General features: G+C 37.0%; 1 protein-coding gene across 1 annotated transcript in view; it reads left to right on the top strand.

Annotated features, from left to right (window-relative positions):
* The window catches only part of PIGK (phosphatidylinositol glycan anchor biosynthesis class K), a 108,578-nt gene extending 89,866 nt beyond the window's left edge, over nucleotides 1-18,712 (top strand). The window contains exon 11 of the mRNA XM_055341384.1: nucleotides 18,245-18,712. Within this exon, the coding sequence (XP_055197359.1) occupies nucleotides 18,245-18,361 (117 nt within the window). The 3' untranslated portion in view covers nucleotides 18,362-18,712. The remainder of the gene's footprint in view (nucleotides 1-18,244) is intronic.
* The last annotated feature ends 500 nt before the right edge of the window (nucleotides 18,713-19,212 follow it).

The raw sequence follows: 19,212 nt of genomic DNA, 5'->3' as shown, positions 1-19,212 counted from the left end.
CACCCCCCACTCTCCTCCCCTTCCACCACCCCTAGTTCATTTCCCAGAGTTAGGAGTCTTTATGTTCTGTGTCCCTTTCTGATATCTCCCACACATTTCTTCTCCCTTCCCTTATATTCCCCTTCACTATTATTCATATTCCCCAAATGAGTGAGAACATACACTGTTTGTCCTTCTCCGATTGACTTACTTCACTCAGCATAATACCCTCCAGTTCCATCCACGTTGAAGCAAATGGTGGGTATTTGTTGTTTCTAATGGCTGAGTAATATTCCATTGTATACATAAACCACATCTTCTTTATCCATTCATCTTTCGATGGGCACCGAGGCTCCTTCCACAGTTTGGCTATTGTGGACATGGCTGCTAGAAACATCGGGGTGCAGGTGTCCCGGCGTTTCACTGCATCTGTATCTTTGGGGTAAATCCCTAACAGTGCAATTGCTGGGTCGTAGGGCAGGTCTATTTTTAATTCTTTGAGGAACCTCCACACAGTTTTCCAGAGTGGCTGCACCAGTTCACATTCCCACCAACAGTGTAAGAGGGTTCCCTTTTCTCCGCATCCTCTCCAACATTTGTTGTTTCCTGCCTTATTAATTTTCCCCATTCTCACTGGTGTGAGGTGGGATCTCATTGTGGTTTTGATTTGTATTTCCCTGATGGCAAGTGATGCAGAGCATTTTCTCATGTGCATGTTGGCCATGTCTGTGTCTTCCTCTGTGAGATTTCTCTTCATGGGAAAATTTTTGATGTGCTTTTAGGTAGAAAAGTGGAGATTAGAGAGCCCTTTCCTGCATCTGCTGTTTCTCAGGTGCCTTCAGTTCAAAATAATCAGTATGCCAAAGTGGCTGATTTTGAGGTGGCATGCTCTGAATCCATTAACAACCATTCTCTAGAGCATGGGTTGGTGACCCACAGATAAAATCTGGCCTGCCACTTGTTTTTATAAATAAAGTTTTATTGGAACATACCTAAATTCATTTGCTAACTATCGTCCACAGTTAATTTTGTACTACGAAGCAGAGTTGAGTGCTTGCAACAGATCCTATGGCTGGAAAAGCCTGAAATATTTACTATCTGGCCTTTTGCAGAGAAAGGAAGAAAGACCCCACCTGCAAAATGTTTCCCTCATCTGTAAAACGGGGTAATGATATTATCTATCTTAAAGGCTGTGCTTGTAACATTCTTAAACTAATGCATGGCGTATGATAAACATTTAAAACGTGTTAGGCTTTATTACCTGCAATTTCTACTCCACTCTCGGGTTCTTCCCTTAGCATGCTTAGTGGTACAGATCCCTTTTGTTCACACTCTGACTGAAAAATCCCTTTCTTCGTTCTAGACTGAGGCTTTCCTCCTTTGCACATCCATTAGGAACGTGGAAATCTGTGTAGACTTTACAGAAACACATGTCTTTTTTACTCTCTGGCCTAAAACTAGATAAGATGGTAGTTTGTATCTTTTGAGGCATAGCACTGTCAAATTTATTGCCATAAAGTTATTTTTATATCCTCTTACTGTCTTTTGAATGTCTGCATAATCAATAATCATGTACCCTCTTTGATTCTTCTCTTTTTCTTTTAATCAGTTTTGCCAGAAGTTTTATCAATTTTACTGAACTTTCAAAGAAGCACTTTTTGGTTATTGATATTTTTCTGTATTTTTTTTTTTGTTTCACTTATTGAATTCCATTTTTTTCTTTTTTTCTGCTTACTAAGGGTTTCATTTGCTCTTTTTCTAGTTTCTTTGGGCAGAATCTTAGATTACTGATTTTAGAAATTTCTTTTTAATATGAACATATAAAGCTATACATATCTCTGTAGGCATATTTTATGTGCCTTGTACACATTTTGAAATGTATTTTCATTTTCATTCAGTTCAAAATAGTTTCTAATTTCCCTTGTGATTTCTTTTTGGGTTATTTAGAAATGTATTTAATTTTCAAGTATTTTGGGATTTTTCTGAATATCTTTTCTGTTAATGATTTTTTTTAAGATTTTATTTATTTATTCATGAGAGACCAAGAGAGAGAGAGAGGCAGAGACACAGGCAGAAAGAGAAGCAGGCTCCATGCAGGGAGCCCGATGTGGGACTCGATCCTGGGACTCCAGGATCATGTCCTAGGCCCAAGGCAGGCACTAAACCGCTGAGCCACCCAGGGATCCCCTGTTAATGATTTCTAATTTAAGTTTACTGTGTAGAATACTTTGTATGATTTAAATTCTTTAAAATTTATTTAAACTTCTTTTATAGATCAGGATTTGGTTTGCATGGTAAATTTTCCATGTGTACTTGTAAAGAATTTGTATTCTGTTGTTACTGGATAGAGTGAAATAATATCAACTATATCAGATTGGGTGATAACATTCAAGTTTTCTGTATTCCTACTGATTTCTTAAACTTACTAATTCTGGGGCACCTCGGTGGCTCCGTTGGTTTAGCATCTGATTCTTGAATTCACCTCAGGTCATGATCTCAGTGCTGTGAGATGGAACAACAGGTCAGACTCTGTGCTGCGTGTGGAGCCTGCTTAGGAATCTCTCTCTCCTTATCCTTCTCCGCCCCTCCCCCCCATACATTCATACATACATAACTACTTATTAATTCTGAGATTGTGCTGAAATGTATAATTATAATTTTTCCTTTTCTGTCAGTTTTGCTTTGTGTATTTGATGTTCTGTTGAAGTACATACACATTTAGAATTGATCTGTCTTTTTGATGAATCAGTCTATTTATCAGTATGAGAAAGTCCTTTTTATCCCTGTAATATCCCTTGTTCTGAAGTCTACTCTGGGGACACCTGGGTGGCTCAGCGGTTGAGCATCTGCCTTCAGCTCAGGGCATGACCCTGGAGACCTGGGATCGAGTCCCACATCAGGCTCCCTGCATGGAGCCTGCTTCTTCCTCTGCCTGTGTCTCTGTCTCTCTCTCGCTCTCTCTGTGTGTGTCTCTCATGAATAAATAAAAAAAAATTTAAAAAATAAAAAATAACAATGAAGTAAAAAAAACAATAAAGTCTATTCTGTTCTAACATCAATATAGCCTGCCCAACTTTCTTTTCCATGATATGTCTTTTTCCATTTGTTTACTTTTAATCTATCTGTGTCTTAAATTTAAGGTCAGTTTCTTTTAGGCAAAATATCTTTGAGTTTTATATTTTTAGTTAACCTACTATCTCTTCCTCTTAATTGGATTGTTAAGATCCTTCCACTTAATGTAATTATCAGTACTTAAATTGCGTTTAAATCTGGTTGGATTTAAATCTACCATATTGCTGTTTGTTCTCTCTTTGCTCCATCTGTTTTTAGTTCCTTTTCCCAGCTCTTCCTGCCTTCTCTTGGATTATTTCGTATGATCCCATTTCAAACCACTTTTGGTTTGTCAATGAATCTACTTTGTTGCTATTGTTGCCCTAAGATTTATAATATATACATCTTTATTAGTTTCTTCAAGTAATATCACACTATTTCATGTACAACATAAGAACTTTATAATGATATATTCTTAATCCCTCCCATCCATTGTGCCACTGCTGTATGTTTTGATTCTATATATGTTATGATCCTGATAATACATTAATACCATTATTGCTTTAAACAATTATCTTTTTTAAAAACAATTATCTTTTAAAAAAAAACATGAAAATGAGAAAATAAATTATATTTATCCACCTTTTTACCAGTTCTGTCCCTCCTCATTTTCTTGTGTAAGTGTGCATTTTTGTCTGATCTAATTTTCCTTCTGCCTGAGGAATTTCTCTTAACATTTCTCCTTGTCCAAATCCATGACAGGCATACCTTTTATGGTATTTGGTATATACTACTATAGAGTATAGGCCTGTTGAATTCTCAAAGCCTTTGTTTTACTGAATAATGCTTTATTTCACCTTCATCTTTGAAAGATTTTTTTTTTCCACTGGTACACTTTCCTTGGAATTCTAGGTTAACAGCTCTTTTCTCTTAGCACTTTAAGATGTCTTTCCACTGTCTTCTGGCCTCCTTCAATCATTTCTTTGTTCCTCTGTGCCTTTTTCTTAAAAGGCCAGGTAGTAAATATTTTAGACTTTGGGTCATGTAGCCCTTATTGCAACTGCTCAGGTTTGGCATAGTACAAAAGCAGCAATAGATAATATGAAAGTGAATGAGTGTGGTTGTATTCCAGTAAAACTTTATTTATAAATCACATGGCTGGCCCATGGGCTGTGGTTTGCTGAACCTTGCTCTCTAAGAACAAATCTCCTTTTATCTGACTGCTTTTAAAGATGTTCTCTTTATCATTGTTTTTTGGCATTTTGATTATGATGGTCCTTTGCGTGGTTTTCTCCGTGTTTCTTATGCTTGGTGTTGAGCTTTGTGGGTTTGGTGGTTTATAGTTTTTAGAAAATTTGGAAACACTTCAGTTATTATTTGTTTTAGATATTTTTCTGCCTCCCCACTTGGGACTCCAGTTGCCCAAATGTGATTCTGCTTGATATGGTGTTTATTGTTTTTCCTGCTCTTTTTCTTTCTATGCTTCATTTTGAGTAATGTCTGTTGCTATCTTAATAGTTCTCTGCTAATCCTCCTGTAGTGTCTAACCCGTTAATTCCATTCAGTATATTTTTTCATTTCATATATCATATTTTTCATCTCTGGAAATCCTATATAGGCCTTATTTATGTATTCTCTTTCTCTCTTCATAGGTTCATGTTTTTCTTTACATCCAATTTATAATAGCTGTCTTAAAAGCCCTGTCGACTAAATCCATCATCTCTTTCATTTATGACTCTATTTCAGTTGGTTGATTTTTCCCCTGGCTATGGGTCATATTTTTCTCCTTTCCATGCCTTTTTTTCCCCCAATGGATCCTAGATATTTTAATTTTTGTTGTTGTTGGATTTTGGATTTTTGTTTTATTCATGTAGCAGTGCTAGATTTTGTTCCAGTATCCGTTTGATCCCTTTAAGGACTGCTTTTGAGTTATCTGAGGCAGATCCAGAGCAGATCCTTCTTTGGGAGGTAGGGTAGGGAGATAGCCCCAGTATTTCTGATTTATATTAATTTAGACCCAGTATGAGCTGTGACCTAATGCTCTGCATATTATGAAGTTTAGAAAAGTGTTTGGCCTGTTGCTTTTGGTGTTTTGTGTTGTTTTCCTCTACTAGCTTCTTGTTTTACATGGAGAGATAAACACTGGGCAGAAGACTCCAGAAGGCTCTCTGCAAAATCTCTGGAGCTCTGTCTCTCTGCTACCCTCTCCTCTCCAGTAGTCTCTGCCCTGCAAATTCTAGCTACCCAAACCTCCCTGAATTCGAATCTGTATCTCCTCAACTCAGCAAGACTACCAGGTTCTGTTTGGGTCCCCCTCCTTGTACTGCAGCTTGGAAGCTTTCTTCAGGCAATAAGCTTGGGCACTCAAAACATTCATCTTATTTGTTTCCATTCTTTCAGAGGTAGAAAATGCTGCAGAGATTGTACAATATCAGAAAACCATTGTTTCTTACCTTCTGTATGATTTTCTAGTTGTTTGGAATGGACCAATAGTTCCCGTAGCATTTAACCCTACATGGGCAGAAGCAGAATTCTGATTACCCCTTAACAGACACAGATAAATAACTATTGATAAATGTACCTTTATTATCTATTTGTGGAAACAGTGGGTTCTTAATTTAAGAACTGAAAAAGAGATTCATTCATTTCAAACTTCAAATTGTTTTCACATTTTAAAATGATTTCTTAAAATTTCTCACCAGGTATTCTTAAGATAGATTGTACTGTTATTTTATTAATGCAATTCTTAATTTTTTTCCATAAATAATAAAACCAAGAGTATAAACTAGTAAATCAGAATTTAATATTTGAATGTTTGTATTTCTTATTTTCAAGCAGAAAATAGTATGTAACTAAGACAAATCAATTGCTCTATTATATTTATAGCTTAGGAGACCTTGAGAAGGTACAGAAACAGATACCCCAGACATCACGGTGTGGTGGAATCACACCCACCAATTGACTATGCTATAAGATAGGAGCCAATTACTGGGGACTAGAGAAAAAGAAAAGAAATGAATTCTTCCTGGGGTATGAGAACAGGATTCCCCTGGAGATGATGTTTGAGCAGAGTCTTAGAGAATGAATAGATATGGAAGAGTAGGAGGAATTAGACTAGAATATTTCATTCTCTTCACTTCTGTTTTTTAAACGTATGCAGTTAATATCTTAATCAGTTATTCACCCAGGGAACAGTTACCAGATGTGATGAATGGTTTCATTTCAAGTCGCTTTTGTAATTAGTTTTCTGTTGCTGTGTAACAAAGTCAGTGATTTAAAAGCATTATTATCTCAGTTTCTATGCTTTCTGCATCTGGGCGGAGCTTACCCTAGCCCGTGCTCAGGGTCTAACATCAGAGGTCCGACATCTTTGATGAAGGTGTCAACTAGGAAGGCAGTGGCATCTGAGGCTCACGGCCCTCTTCCAAGTTTACTGGTTATTGACAGAATTCAGTTTCCCGTGGTTGTAGGGCTGACTGAGGCCCTCAGCTCCCAGAGGCTGCTTGCTTTCCCTGCCTGTCCTGCTCTTCACAACACAGCTGTTTGATTCTTCATGAGCCGCAGGAGCATCTCAGTGGGTTCTAATATATCTCTGTCTTTGACTTCTGTCTCTGATATATAAGAGTCTCTTTTAAAGGGCTTACCTAATGAAGTCAAGCCCCCCCCCCAGAATAATCTCATTTTTGATCAGCTGAAAGTCAAATGATTAGGGACCCCAATTATATCGTCAGAATCCCTTCATCTTTTCTACGTAATGTAACCTAATCACAGAAGAGAGACCCCATCAGATTTACAAGTTCTGTCCACACTCAAGGGGAAGGGGCTAGACAGGGAGTGTACACTAGAGAGAGGGAATCTGGAGGCTGACTTAGAATTCTGCTGACCAGAGTTTGATTTATACTATTAATATAATTTGAAGAGTACAAATTATATTTATAGAGATACAGATGGACTGGAAGTACTAATAAACCACCACATATCAAACAGTTGAAAACAGCTATTTTCTAAAATAATTAGAATTGTAGCTTCAGTGTACTGTATTTTTTTCCCTTTACTTAAAATATAGTTTAACTGAACTGATTGATCATTATATTTTAAGAAAAGAATCTCATTGAAACCTCATTGGAAGTTTTTTATTTGCTTCCCAGTAAACATGTACAATTTTGAAAATCCTCAGTTTCCTCTTTTTACATAATTTTAGTGCTTAGATCTATGCTCTGAACTATTTTGCAATTCTACGGTAATGTTCTCCTAGCAACATGAAAGGGGAGACTGAATATTGTGCACAATTGGCAGTGCAGTGTTGCTTAGCTACCTATCTTTTTAATTTGAAATATTAGGCATTTCAATAATAGGTAGCCCTTAAGCTCTTAAGTGTTTGCTCATGACACGTTTGCAGTGTTTTATGTGTGCTTTTCACCTTTGTATTGTAGCTGTTACTGTGAAAGGCTAAAAAAAATAAGAATGTACTTAATAGCAGTCAGTAGACTACTTTAACTACATAAAATCAGTCATTTTATGAGAAGTTCTAATATGGACACAAGTGAAATTATAAGCTATACTTTAATATGAACCTACCTCAAATGCAACTGTACTACCAAATGCAATAATTATACCAATCTGTCATTTGCAAGGAAAATCATTGTAGAATGTCTAAAATATTACCTATAGTTGTTTTAAAAATAGCAATCTTGTTACACTCCAGAAGTATCATTAAATAGTACTGGAAAAGCACTTTATTATATTATGTTGCTGTCATGCTATTCATGTTATTTTTCCTTAAAGTAGGATATCAAGTACTAAACAGTATTATTGCAGTGCATCTTCTAATTTGGAAAAGATGAATATATGAAGATTTCTTCTAAGTGGATTCTTTTAATAGAAGTTTTTCCTATATGTTCCTCTTCCCCCTACACACACACACACACACAAAATAATTTAAAAAAATACATATCCATTGTAGAAAATGTATTTTCAAAAGTATGGGTAAGTTTAGAGAAGACATTAAAACTACCTAATTCCAGTTTCTCCAAAGAAACACTATTAAGATCTTAATATGGTCCTTTTCTTTGAATATGTGGGGTTTTTTAAATATTTTATTTATTTATTCATGAGAGACAGAGAGAGAGGCAGAGACATAGGCAGAGGGAGAAGCAGGCTCCATGCAAGAAGCCCAATATGGGACTCGATCCCAGGACCGAATTCCAGATCACACCCTGATCCAAAGGCAGACACTCAACCTCTGAGCCACCCAGGCGTCCCAACTTTGAATATTGTTATAGAAGATCATACTTCATACTTAATTTGATTTTGCTTTTACTTTCTTATTATTATAAGTGTGTTTCCAAATCATTAAAATTGTTTGAAAACATTTTTTGATTATTATTTATGTGTATGTACCATATTTCCTGCATTGTTATTTAATATGGATTGTTTTCTGTTTTTTATTATGTAAATAACAGAAGAAAATCTTTGTGCAAAACCTTTTATCAGCATTTTTTTTTAAGTTTTTAAAAAAATTATTCATGAGAGACACAGAGACAGAGACACAGGCAGAGGGAGAAGCAGGCTCCATGCAGGAGCCTGATGTGGGACTCGATCCCAGGACCTGGGATAACACCCTGAGCCAAAGGCAGATGCTCAACCGCTGAGCCACCCAGGTGTCCCTGTCAGCATTTCTTAATATAGATCCTAGCTCAGAATATAACAGTTCCTATGAGTGAAAAAATATGAACATTTTGAAGACCTCTAAACATGTTAATAGATTATTTTTCTGAAAAGTTGACCATCCTCATTAACATTTACTAGTTAAAGTTTTAAAAGAGGAAGAAATAGTGAACATACTGTTTTTAATTTGTTTTTATGATCAAGCAGATTAAATTTTTTCAGTGTTAATTAGCCATTTGTAATTATTCTATGAAAATTTTCATTTTCCTACTCCATTTATTGATAAATCTTTGTGTCATTGATTTTGAGAGATCTTCATGTACTAAACTTATCCCCCTTTGTGTCCGATTATCCCATTTATTCCTTTTGATTTTGTACACTTTGCAAAACACAGAGCTTTCAAATGGTTCTTTTAAACATCTCTTCACATTTTTAATTTTCATTTATTGCTTTTAGATTTATAAATCCCTTTACAGTACAAATTCTCCTACATTTTAACTCCTTTTACTCCATTCACCACCAGTGGGTGGGCACTGACTCAAGCTAGTAGAAACTTCTTGTCTCAAATCCCAACTCACAACTGAACATTTACAGAATGGATCTTTCTGGCCCTTGATGCTTGCTTGCTGTGCCCAAAGGGCATCCATCCTTTCAACAGTGTTTCCCAATTGCTACTGTCCTAGGGGGCCAGCAGCAAATGAACAGATGTAAACCTCCACCATTGTGGATCTTCCACTGCATTCCTTCTGCCTTTCCCCAATGCCCGACTTTTCTCATCACCATGACTTTGCTTTGCTCTCCACCAACCCAAATGTAACACGTTGGTCAAGGGCCAGCTCTCCTAAGTCCTTTCTGAGTCAGGTTGCTGGCCCTTAGACTCATCTGTTCTGCTCCCCACAATGAGTTTTCTCTGCCACTGCTTTCCACTGGTACTTTTAACATAGCTGCCATTAGGATGTGTCCCTAGGTGCAACTTCACAAAGAAAATTAAAAAGATTTTTTTTCTACATCTAATATTTCTACATCTAATTCTAAGCCATGTAAAGGGTATTTTTGGTTTATAATGTTGGGCTCGAAACAAAACTGACTTTTTTCAAATGTCGATCCAAAGCATCAGTAATAATGTTTTCTTGCCCACTGATCTTTGATAGCTTTTATCATGTACTAAATTCTTGGCTACTGGGCTTGATTGCCTGCTTTCTATTCTGTTGCATTGATCTTTCTATTTTGCATGAGAACAACATTATAGATTAGCTTTATCATATCCTTTTTTGTATTCAGGACTGTTTACTTGTTTTTATAGCATTATTTGGATTGTCTACCTTACATCTCATGCTATGGCTATTTCTATTACTTTGTTTTTTTATTGCTGTTATGAATGGAATTTTTTTTCTGTTCTGCTTTTTGACTCATTTTTGCTAACATTGAAAGATTTTTTTTCATATTTATCTCAAATCTGAGCTCTTTATTCTTCATAATTATCGAGTTGATTTTGTAGAGTTTGTTGATATCTAATCACAGTATTTGCATATGAAAATTTACTTTTCCTTACTAGAAGTTATGTCTAGGTTGGCTGAAAATTTCAGAGCATTATTAAGTAAAAATCTTAACTGTGGATATTCTTGTCACAGGGAAACTAAAATCATAGTTAAGGAAAAACTGTGGTCACTTTTATATTTAACAAATTAGGATTAAAAAATAAAGCATCTTTAAATATCCTATATTACACTAATTGCTTTGCAAATTTGCCATGAGTAAGTTGCATGAAAATCCTGGGTGAAGTTTATTTTCCCAGCAGAGGGGCCACATTTGGGTAACATTAATTACTAACTTCGAAAGTAAAGGAACTAGACTTCCCATCTAGGTTGCAGGTGGGAGGAGGAAGCTTGGTAAATCAATCTCTGGGTTCTCCTACTTCATTTCCTGGAGCAATTTCTGGCATGGTGGTGGTGAAGTTTTGGGATATAGGTGAGGTCCGGTGCCGACAACCAAGAAAGAATTCTTGAGATGTCTTTGGTACTAAATGGTTGTTTTATTGAAGCACTAGGACAGAACCCATGGGCAGGATGAGCGGCTGCCCCGGCCTGTGAGGAGTGGCTGATTATATAACCAGGAGTTGGGGGAGGTAAGCAAAAGGGAGATTCCAAAAGGATTTTCGTGTGCTGAGGAGGACCTACAAGATCCTTGGAGGCCTTGCCATTGTCAAGTTCAAGATTGGTTTTCCCTCTAGCAAGACAGTAACATTAAGACAACTGAAGGTTCCTGAAGAATGTCACAGATATCCCACCTTGGGTGGGGGTTGTTTGTGGGATATCAGCTTTGTCCTCAGCTAGCCCTGTACCCTCATCAGTGGCAAGTGGAGTCAGTCTCTTTCCAGGAAGACCATAAGAGAGAGCTGAAAGAGCATCAATATAGTTCCTTTAATGGGAAGGGTGTGCAAAGGACATTCATGAAATTTGCCTTTAGAAGACGTGTAGCAGGTATTTTTCCTGGATGGCTTCCTCAGAGGAGTCTGGCTCTAGAGAACTGTTCAGGTGTGACAGATGCTGGTTGAAGTCCTTTGTGAAAGTTAGATGAGTTAATGGGCCTGGATTTCTCAGTCGGGCAGGGTCCGAAGAGATTATCTTGACAGACCTCCCCCACCTCAACAAAGTTCATGGTGGACAAGAGGTTGATTAGTTGCCCTTATGCTGTTCTTATTTATACCGTTTTGCAGAAATCTGAAGCCACAGTATGCAGATGGGAACTTTATTTTCTTATGATAATAAAGGATCAAGGTATTTCCTTCCACATTAATTATCACGTCAGTGGATGTATCCCATAAGTTTTGATGCATAATAAACCACTTTAAAACTTAGTGACTTACAATAGCAACCATTTACCTTAGGTCATAATTCTGTAGGTTGACAGTTTAGGTCAAATTTAGCTGGGCAGTTCTGTTTTTTGGCTGAGTTGCCTCATGAGTCTGATAGTCCTGGGTTGGATAGATGGGTCTGCTTCTGGGAGTTGGCTCTTGTCGTCTGGGGGACCTGAGTTCTTCTCCACATGGTGTCTTTTCCTCCAGAAGCCTTGCCTAGATTTTTTCTCATGGTGGTAGCAGAGGTCTGAGAGAGCAGAAGCAAGCAAAGCCTCTTGAGGCTAGCCTTGCAATTAGGACACTGTTGCTTGTGTTGGATTTTGTTGACCAAAAGATGTCACAAGGCCAGCTGATTCAAGGAGCAAGAATATAAAATCCTTTTTTTTTTTTTTTTTTTTTTGGTGAGAGTTGCTGTAATGGCACATTTACAAAGGACATGGATACAAGGGAAGTTGGGAGAATTGGGCCCTTTTTTTTGTCACCAATCTGCCACAATTAGGTGAGTGAAGGACTCAAAGATATGCTTAGGACGCTATTTTCCTCATCAATGTAAGATTTTAATTTTGCTCCCTTTTTATCTCAGCCTGTTGTCCTTGTATAATTTTTCACTTTGTACCATTCTTTAATTTTTGATTTCTTATGCATCTTTATTTAAGTCAATGCCAAATAAAATTTTTCTAAAATTTTCTTTTGGTTCCTTATTAAATCTTATTCCAAGATATGTTCTCTGCATCTTCAGGATATTTCTTTCTCATGTGTGGGAGTGTTTTTACGCATAGACCTCATCGTGTTTTTTCCTTTTTCTTAGAACGCTATTGGTATGTGCCAACAGACTGTGGGGATGCTTCTCACGATCTACTTAGGTTTGAATGCCTTCTTAGATCTGCATCTGAAAAATAATTTGTTAGACATTTCCCATGATTGGCAGGCAGTCATCAAATGTGGTTTTGCTAAACTAAACCAGGATCATCTGCTCCTGTGCTACCTATGCCTGGTTTGGGGGCATTTTAAAAGGATAAAGTCTATGGAAAAACCTATTTCTTAAAATGCACTACTAAAAGGGTTTTTCCTGTATTTTCCCTTCTCTTCAAAGCTTTTCAGGTAGATATTGAAACTTCTTAGATGCAGTAAACCATGGTCAGTGCCTCTCTACCTTCTGACTTTTTCTTTACTGGGAATTGTGTTTAAATGGACAAAGAGGGGATTTGCCTCAATTTGCCATTGAGGGGATAGGAATGAGTTACACTACTTGGGCTACCTCATAAAGCTACCCTTCTACTCTTGTAAATCCTATTTCTCTTTAACAGCAGGCAGAAAAAGGAAGAGAGCTAAAGTCCTTTTCTCAGTTGATAGAATTATTGTGTTTCACAGAGCAGGGCAATCCTTTGCATTGTGTGGACTAATCAGAAAACTTGCCCACTGTTAATTTGTTCGTAAACCTGATTTCTGGGACTTTCAGATAGTAAATTATCTGAGGTTTCTCATCCAGAGGTTAAATTCATTTTAGTAGGATGTACTCTTGTCTTTCTGTGCCTTTATATGTATTTTCCTGAAAAGATGGGCAAGGCTGCAGTGGATGATTCTACTTAAATGGCATGTTAAGCTAAGAGTCCAAGTTGTATTTAATTAATAATTCATTTGCCATTCTTCGTTAATCAGAAATATGTAATGAATATACAGTAAAATACGGCAACTGCAAATAGCCATTTTGAAAGCTGAGATTTGCTGTTTTTGTTAGCCTGTACAGTGTTATAATGTAAGTAAATACAAAATTCCATTATAATTTTGGAGTGATTACATACATTTCTTAGTCCTCCATTATTACATTCAAAGCTCTAGCACTTTGCTCTTCTCACTGGTCCTTTCCTGGGCATCAGTAGTCTAAAATATGGGACATATCACATTGAAGGACCAGGAAGCAGTGCCTCCAGAATTCTGTGAGTCAGTCTTTGGGATAATAGATTAAAATACCTGCCAGGACCAATCTTGGAAGAAATAATAGTGACTTCCAAAGAAGCTGTAGTTATCTTCTTTCTTTTTTTTTTTTTTTAAAGATTTTATTTATTCATTCATTCATGAGAGATACAGAGTAAGAGAGGCAGAGACATAGGCAGAGGGAGAAGCAGGCTCTATGCAGGGAGCCTGACTTGGGACTTGATTCCGGAACTCTAGGAACACACCCTGGGCCAAAGGCAGGTGCTCAACTGCTGAGCCACCCAGGGATCCCAAAGTTATCTTCTTTCTGACAACTGTTCTAAGATCTAATGATACAACTGTGATCTCAAGGAATCCATCTCATTGGAAAGTGACTAGAGTTTCTAGAGCTGCAGAACTAAGATTGCTATTAACTACTTGATTATTATTTCAGTAATCTCTAATGAATCAGAGAGCTTAAATTATGTTCACCTTTTTTTTTTTTAAAGCATGAGCTGGTTTAAGTACTACCTGAAAGTTACAGTATTTTTAAACTCTGAAAGTTCACATCACTTGAAATCTTTTATTTTATTTTTTTCACTTTAAATCTTTTAGCACTGAAATTCATTAAATTGGTTTATGGAACAATGATCTGTATTATATATTATAGCCTGTTTTTTAAGGCCAGATTTTGACAACATTTATTTAGAATTTTAAAAATTAACCTCTGTGTGTGTGTGTGTTTAAATACCATATAAACCAGAGACTCCTGGTTATTGCGGAAAATGTGAATCTCCTTGATAAGGTCAGTATTCTTAAACTGAATTTCCAAGGAACATCTGCAAACTATTGTATAAAGGTGTGCTTTCACTAATAATAATGATAATCTTTTCCTTGTTTATGGAAAAGTAATTTTTGATTTTGCTTTTTCAACCCTTTGGCATGGATTACAAATTGTTTGACTAATAGAAAATAAACGTGACAAAAAACAAACAGTAGTCAATCATGGATAGTTCAGTCACTTGCCTTTCATTGTCACATGCTTGTGATATTTACCTTACCTATCTTTAATAGAATTATGCTTTATATTAATCTAGATTTTATACTGGAATTAAACTAAGATTTTTCATAGTGTTTCACAAAGAACATTGAGACTTCCAAAAACTCTGCCATCTGAAATGCCACCAGACTTACCATCTTGTAAGATACTAGAGGGAAACAACTGCATCATCATCATCATTTCACAGCCATTGTAGGGTTTGGAATAGAAGGTAACATGAGGGTGGGACGCCTTGGTGGCTCAGCAGTTGAGCATCTGCCTTCGGCCCAGGGCGTGATCCTGGAGACCCAGGATTGAGTCCCACATCGGGCTCCCTGCATGGAGCCTGCTTCTCCCCCTGCCTGTGTCTCTGCCTCTCTCTCTCTCTCTCTCTCATGAATAAATAAATAAAATTAAAAATTTAAAAAAAGGGGGGGGGTAAATAGGCCTCATAACAAAGGATGAGGTGGTCTCAAAAAAAAAAGATAACATGAGGAAGAATTGGATTATAATATTTTTGGTGTTTGAAGAGATTTCTGGAAGGAGGTGAGAATAGACTTAGAGTGAGAGTGGCATGTAACCACTGTAAACAGTATCGTCAGTTGTGTCTATATTATGTAGTTGATTAAAACTCCAATATTATCATCCAGATGAAAATGGTAAGGTGGGCTTCTTTCCTTTTAGGTTGATAAGTTAATTTTGAATTGAGATGTATACAAATTAAAATAACAAAACTCGGATTGTTTAAAACATTGTTCCTTAAAACTAACAAACACAAAAGAAAGTTACCTAAAAAGTACTTTGCATTTCATATCATCACTTCTCTAGGTAGGAACAGGTAGTTTATAGACTACTTTTTTAACAAACACATCATTGCTAGAGTTGTGCCTTCATTTCATTCCCAGGAGGTTTATGTTACTATGCCCATTTTATAGATTGAGAAATTCAGCATGGCAAGGTGGCTTCACAGGTAACATGGGCTTTAAGTGTTAAAACTAAACATGGGACCCAAAGCAGCTGATTCTAAGTCCCATGCTCTTTGAACCATACCACACTGAGCCCTCATTTTTTAATTATTTATTTAGTTTTTTAAATTACAAAAGTAATGTGTGCTTAAAACCCAACAATACCTACATTCATACATATGAGGCTTATATACATATATATATACACATTATACAAATATATATTTGTATTTTAGGGAAATATGTCTAGCAGCAATATGATTGACAGATGGAAAAGAGAGGGCATCTTGGAAGAAGAGAAACTAGTTAGGACACTATTACAGTAATCCTGACAAGAAATGATAAGAGCTGGAACTAGGGTAGTGGCAAAGGCAGGAGAAAACTTAGAAAGGACAGGCATGATGGGGGAGAAAAACCTGTAAGAATTAGTAACCCATGGAATTGGGAAGGTCTGAGAGATGAAGGAGCTAAGAATGACTTCCATCTTTATCACTTGGGCAACATGAAGATGGCCCTCATGTGGATGGAGAGATGGAAAACAGAAAAGAAAGAACAGAATCAGGTGGAGGACTCAGAAATGAATTTGCTCTTGGCTCTAGTAAAGTTTGTGATCCTTTAGAATATCCAATAGAGATGTCTGTTAATTGTACATAACCCTAGGGATTAGTATAGAATTCCATGTTAGTGATATAGATTTGGGAATCCTAAGCCAGCTAACAGAGGTCAAAACCAGGTTACAGGTGTCACCCAGAGAGATTATATAAAGGGAGGGAGTCCATGTCTGAGGGCAGAGCTCTAGACAACTCTAGCATGTAAGGAGCAAAGAAGACTGAAAAGGAATAGTTAGAGAAGTGGAGGAAAAACCTGGGGAGAGTATCACTGAAGCTAAGAGAGGAGAACTTCAGAAGAGAAGGAAGAAGTTGCAGAAGGATCACCTAATTGAAAACCAGGCATTTCCATAGGTAACGTCTCCATTTATAAAAGTAAAAGAAAAATTGAATTCCATTGTATCAAAATATGCTTTTGAATTCTTTTAGTGGGTTTATAATGTTGTGTACATTCGGCAACCATCAGATATTTTACAGCGTAGATAATAAACATTAAGTAACTACAGAAATGTGGCAGGGTATTACTAGCATGGCCCTTACTGATGAATTCTGGTTGCTTTGACTTGATTTGTTTAATATTTAAACTTGCCTGCCTGCCTCGCTTCCTCCTTGCCTGCCTCCTTTCCCTTTGTAATGTGATGAGTTTAGGATTAAGATCAGGGGGAAGCCTTGGTGGCTCATCTCCACCGTGTGATCCCCGGGGTCCTGGAATCAAGTCCCACATCGGGCTCCCAGCAGGGAGCATGCTTCTCCCTCTGCGTGTGTCTCTGCCTCTCTCTGTGTGTCTCTCATGAATAAATAAATAAAATCTTAGAAAAAGAAGAGCATTAGGTATCCTGGTTATGTATGGAAAACCAAAGTATAAGATACAGATCCCTTTAAGAGATTTATGAACCTTTCTTGGCTAGTTTACATGTGACTAAAGCAAATTTCAGATTACACTTCCTCTTCACTTTATTCTACTCCAAAGTATGAATCTAGAGGTGCCTGGGTGGCACAATCAATGAAGCCACCAACTCATGGGTTCAGCTTGGGTCGTGATCTTGGGGTTGTGGGATGGAGCTCCATGTAGGGCTCTGTACTCTCCTCAGTCTGTTTGGGTTTCTCTCTCTCTCTCTCTCTGCCCCCCCCCGCCACCCCCACTCTTTCTCTCTCTCAATAAATGAATCTTTAAAAAAAATATGATTCTCATATCATAACTATTCTTACAATATTGGCCAGCAGTTTATGAGTTTTTATGAGTCCAACTCATAAAAAGATCATAGTCATCGGCCTCCAATTTCAGGGACATAATGTAGCTGTTGCAATGACAACTAAATGGAGAGGACTGGTCTGTCTTTCTTCGCTGGACAAAGAAATATACAAGACACTTGGCTGGGTGTTGAGAGGTAGGGAGTAGACAAGGGGTTGTAAAATGGACTCAGCCAGACTTTGCCCTCTGGAAGCTTGCAGGGAGATAAATGACATAGATAATTATATTACTAGAGAGATGTAAGAGCAGAAGGAGCTATACATTGAAAGAAAAGAATATATCAGGTCAGAAATTCTGGAGGAGATGGCATTTCAATTTGTGAGTTTTAAATAGGGAGAATGGACTAAGGAACATACTGTCTCAAGGGCTTGATATGACCAAAGGTATGGGCGCCCAAGCAATTATTTGTTGAATATAGAATAAATGGAATTGAGTGCATTTGTTTTCCCACTGACTTCATCAGTGTGTGTGTGTGTGTGTGTGTGTGTGTGTGTGTGTGTGTATTTGTCTCTTGTGTGCCAGGCACTGTGGCAGGTGGGTGCTAGGAGGTGGGTCCTCCGACCCTCATGGAGCTACAGTCTAATAGGAGAGACAGACAAAACCAACAAACTAATGAATATATAAATTCAAAGCAAGAAGGATTGTTAGGCTACTGAATCGCCTGGGTGAAGAGAGCGATCAGTTGGCTGGATAGGCAGGGAAGCCTCTTTGAAGGAACAAAACGGCTTCTGAAACTGATTTTTGTAAGAACCACATTGAAATATTTACCCAGTTAGAAGTTTTTTGTCATTGTTGCTATCCTAATACATTAATTTGGCTAAATTACTTCCCCGTCAAATATAGACTGAAATTTCTCTGTTCCATCAGTATCTGATCCATTGTTCACTTTACCGTGTCCTCTTTGTTTTGCAGAAACCAAAACTGAAAGACTGGCATCCTCCTGGGGGTTTTATTCTGGGATTGTGGGCACTCATTATAATGGTTTTCTTCAAAACGTACGGAATCAAGCATATGAAGTTCATTTTCTAGACGTGATGTGTGAAGAAGACTACATGGAAGACTACCACCACCTTGGATAAAATTTAATGTCATTATACTTTTTTTAAAAATACATTGTTATTGTTGAATTGGGCACAAAGTATAGGAAACCAAATTTGAGTGAACTATTGATTTTATAACTTAAAGAAAAATAATTGTTAATGCAAATGCTAAGTGGCATTGATTATACTTGTTTTTGTTGTGTGTGTTATTAAAAAGATGGGACAAAGATCAGTGTATATTTAATGGCTATTTCTGAAAATAAAAATTTCCCCCCATCTTCTTTCCATTCAGAAAAGAAAAAAAAAAGTGAACACATTAAATGCTCACTAGCCAAGGTAACTTCTTTCAGTGTTTTTGTGTGTGTTCTCGTAGTCTTTTTTTCTATATTTTTTCCCCAAATAGAGATCATATAGAATATTTTATTCTGTAACTTTGCTTTTCATTTTACAATATGTTATCAACCCTTTCCCTCTCCTTGGACATTTTTCAGAACACATTGTGAACGGTTGCACAGTATCCATTTTATGAATGTACAGTAAGTTATTTAACACTCTTCTGTTGTTAGACCTACTTACCTTGTTCTCAGAATCTTCCTTTGGTTTGATCTTTAATGTGTTAATATTTTACCGTCAGCCATTCATGGAATTATGCAGCTTTAATCATAAGTAAATATGAAAGAATTGGTTCCTTAACTTACGGTACTGATAGTCTTTGGGACCTTACCTGCTGTCAGTTTATCTGGAAAATGTAAGGCCTTTGAAAATTTCATGTTACTGACTGCTCAAGAGAAACAAACTGTCATTTTTCATTTCTAAGCATTCTGTGATCATTAAGAATTG

This window comes from Nyctereutes procyonoides, unplaced genomic scaffold (genome assembly GCF_905146905.1).
Source record: "Nyctereutes procyonoides isolate TBG_1078 unplaced genomic scaffold, NYPRO_anot_genome, whole genome shotgun sequence".
NCBI classification, from domain to species: domain Eukaryota; kingdom Metazoa; phylum Chordata; class Mammalia; order Carnivora; family Canidae; genus Nyctereutes; species Nyctereutes procyonoides.
The sequence above is the reverse complement of the archived record's forward strand: the minus strand, read 5'-3'. Positions and strand labels throughout refer to the sequence as shown.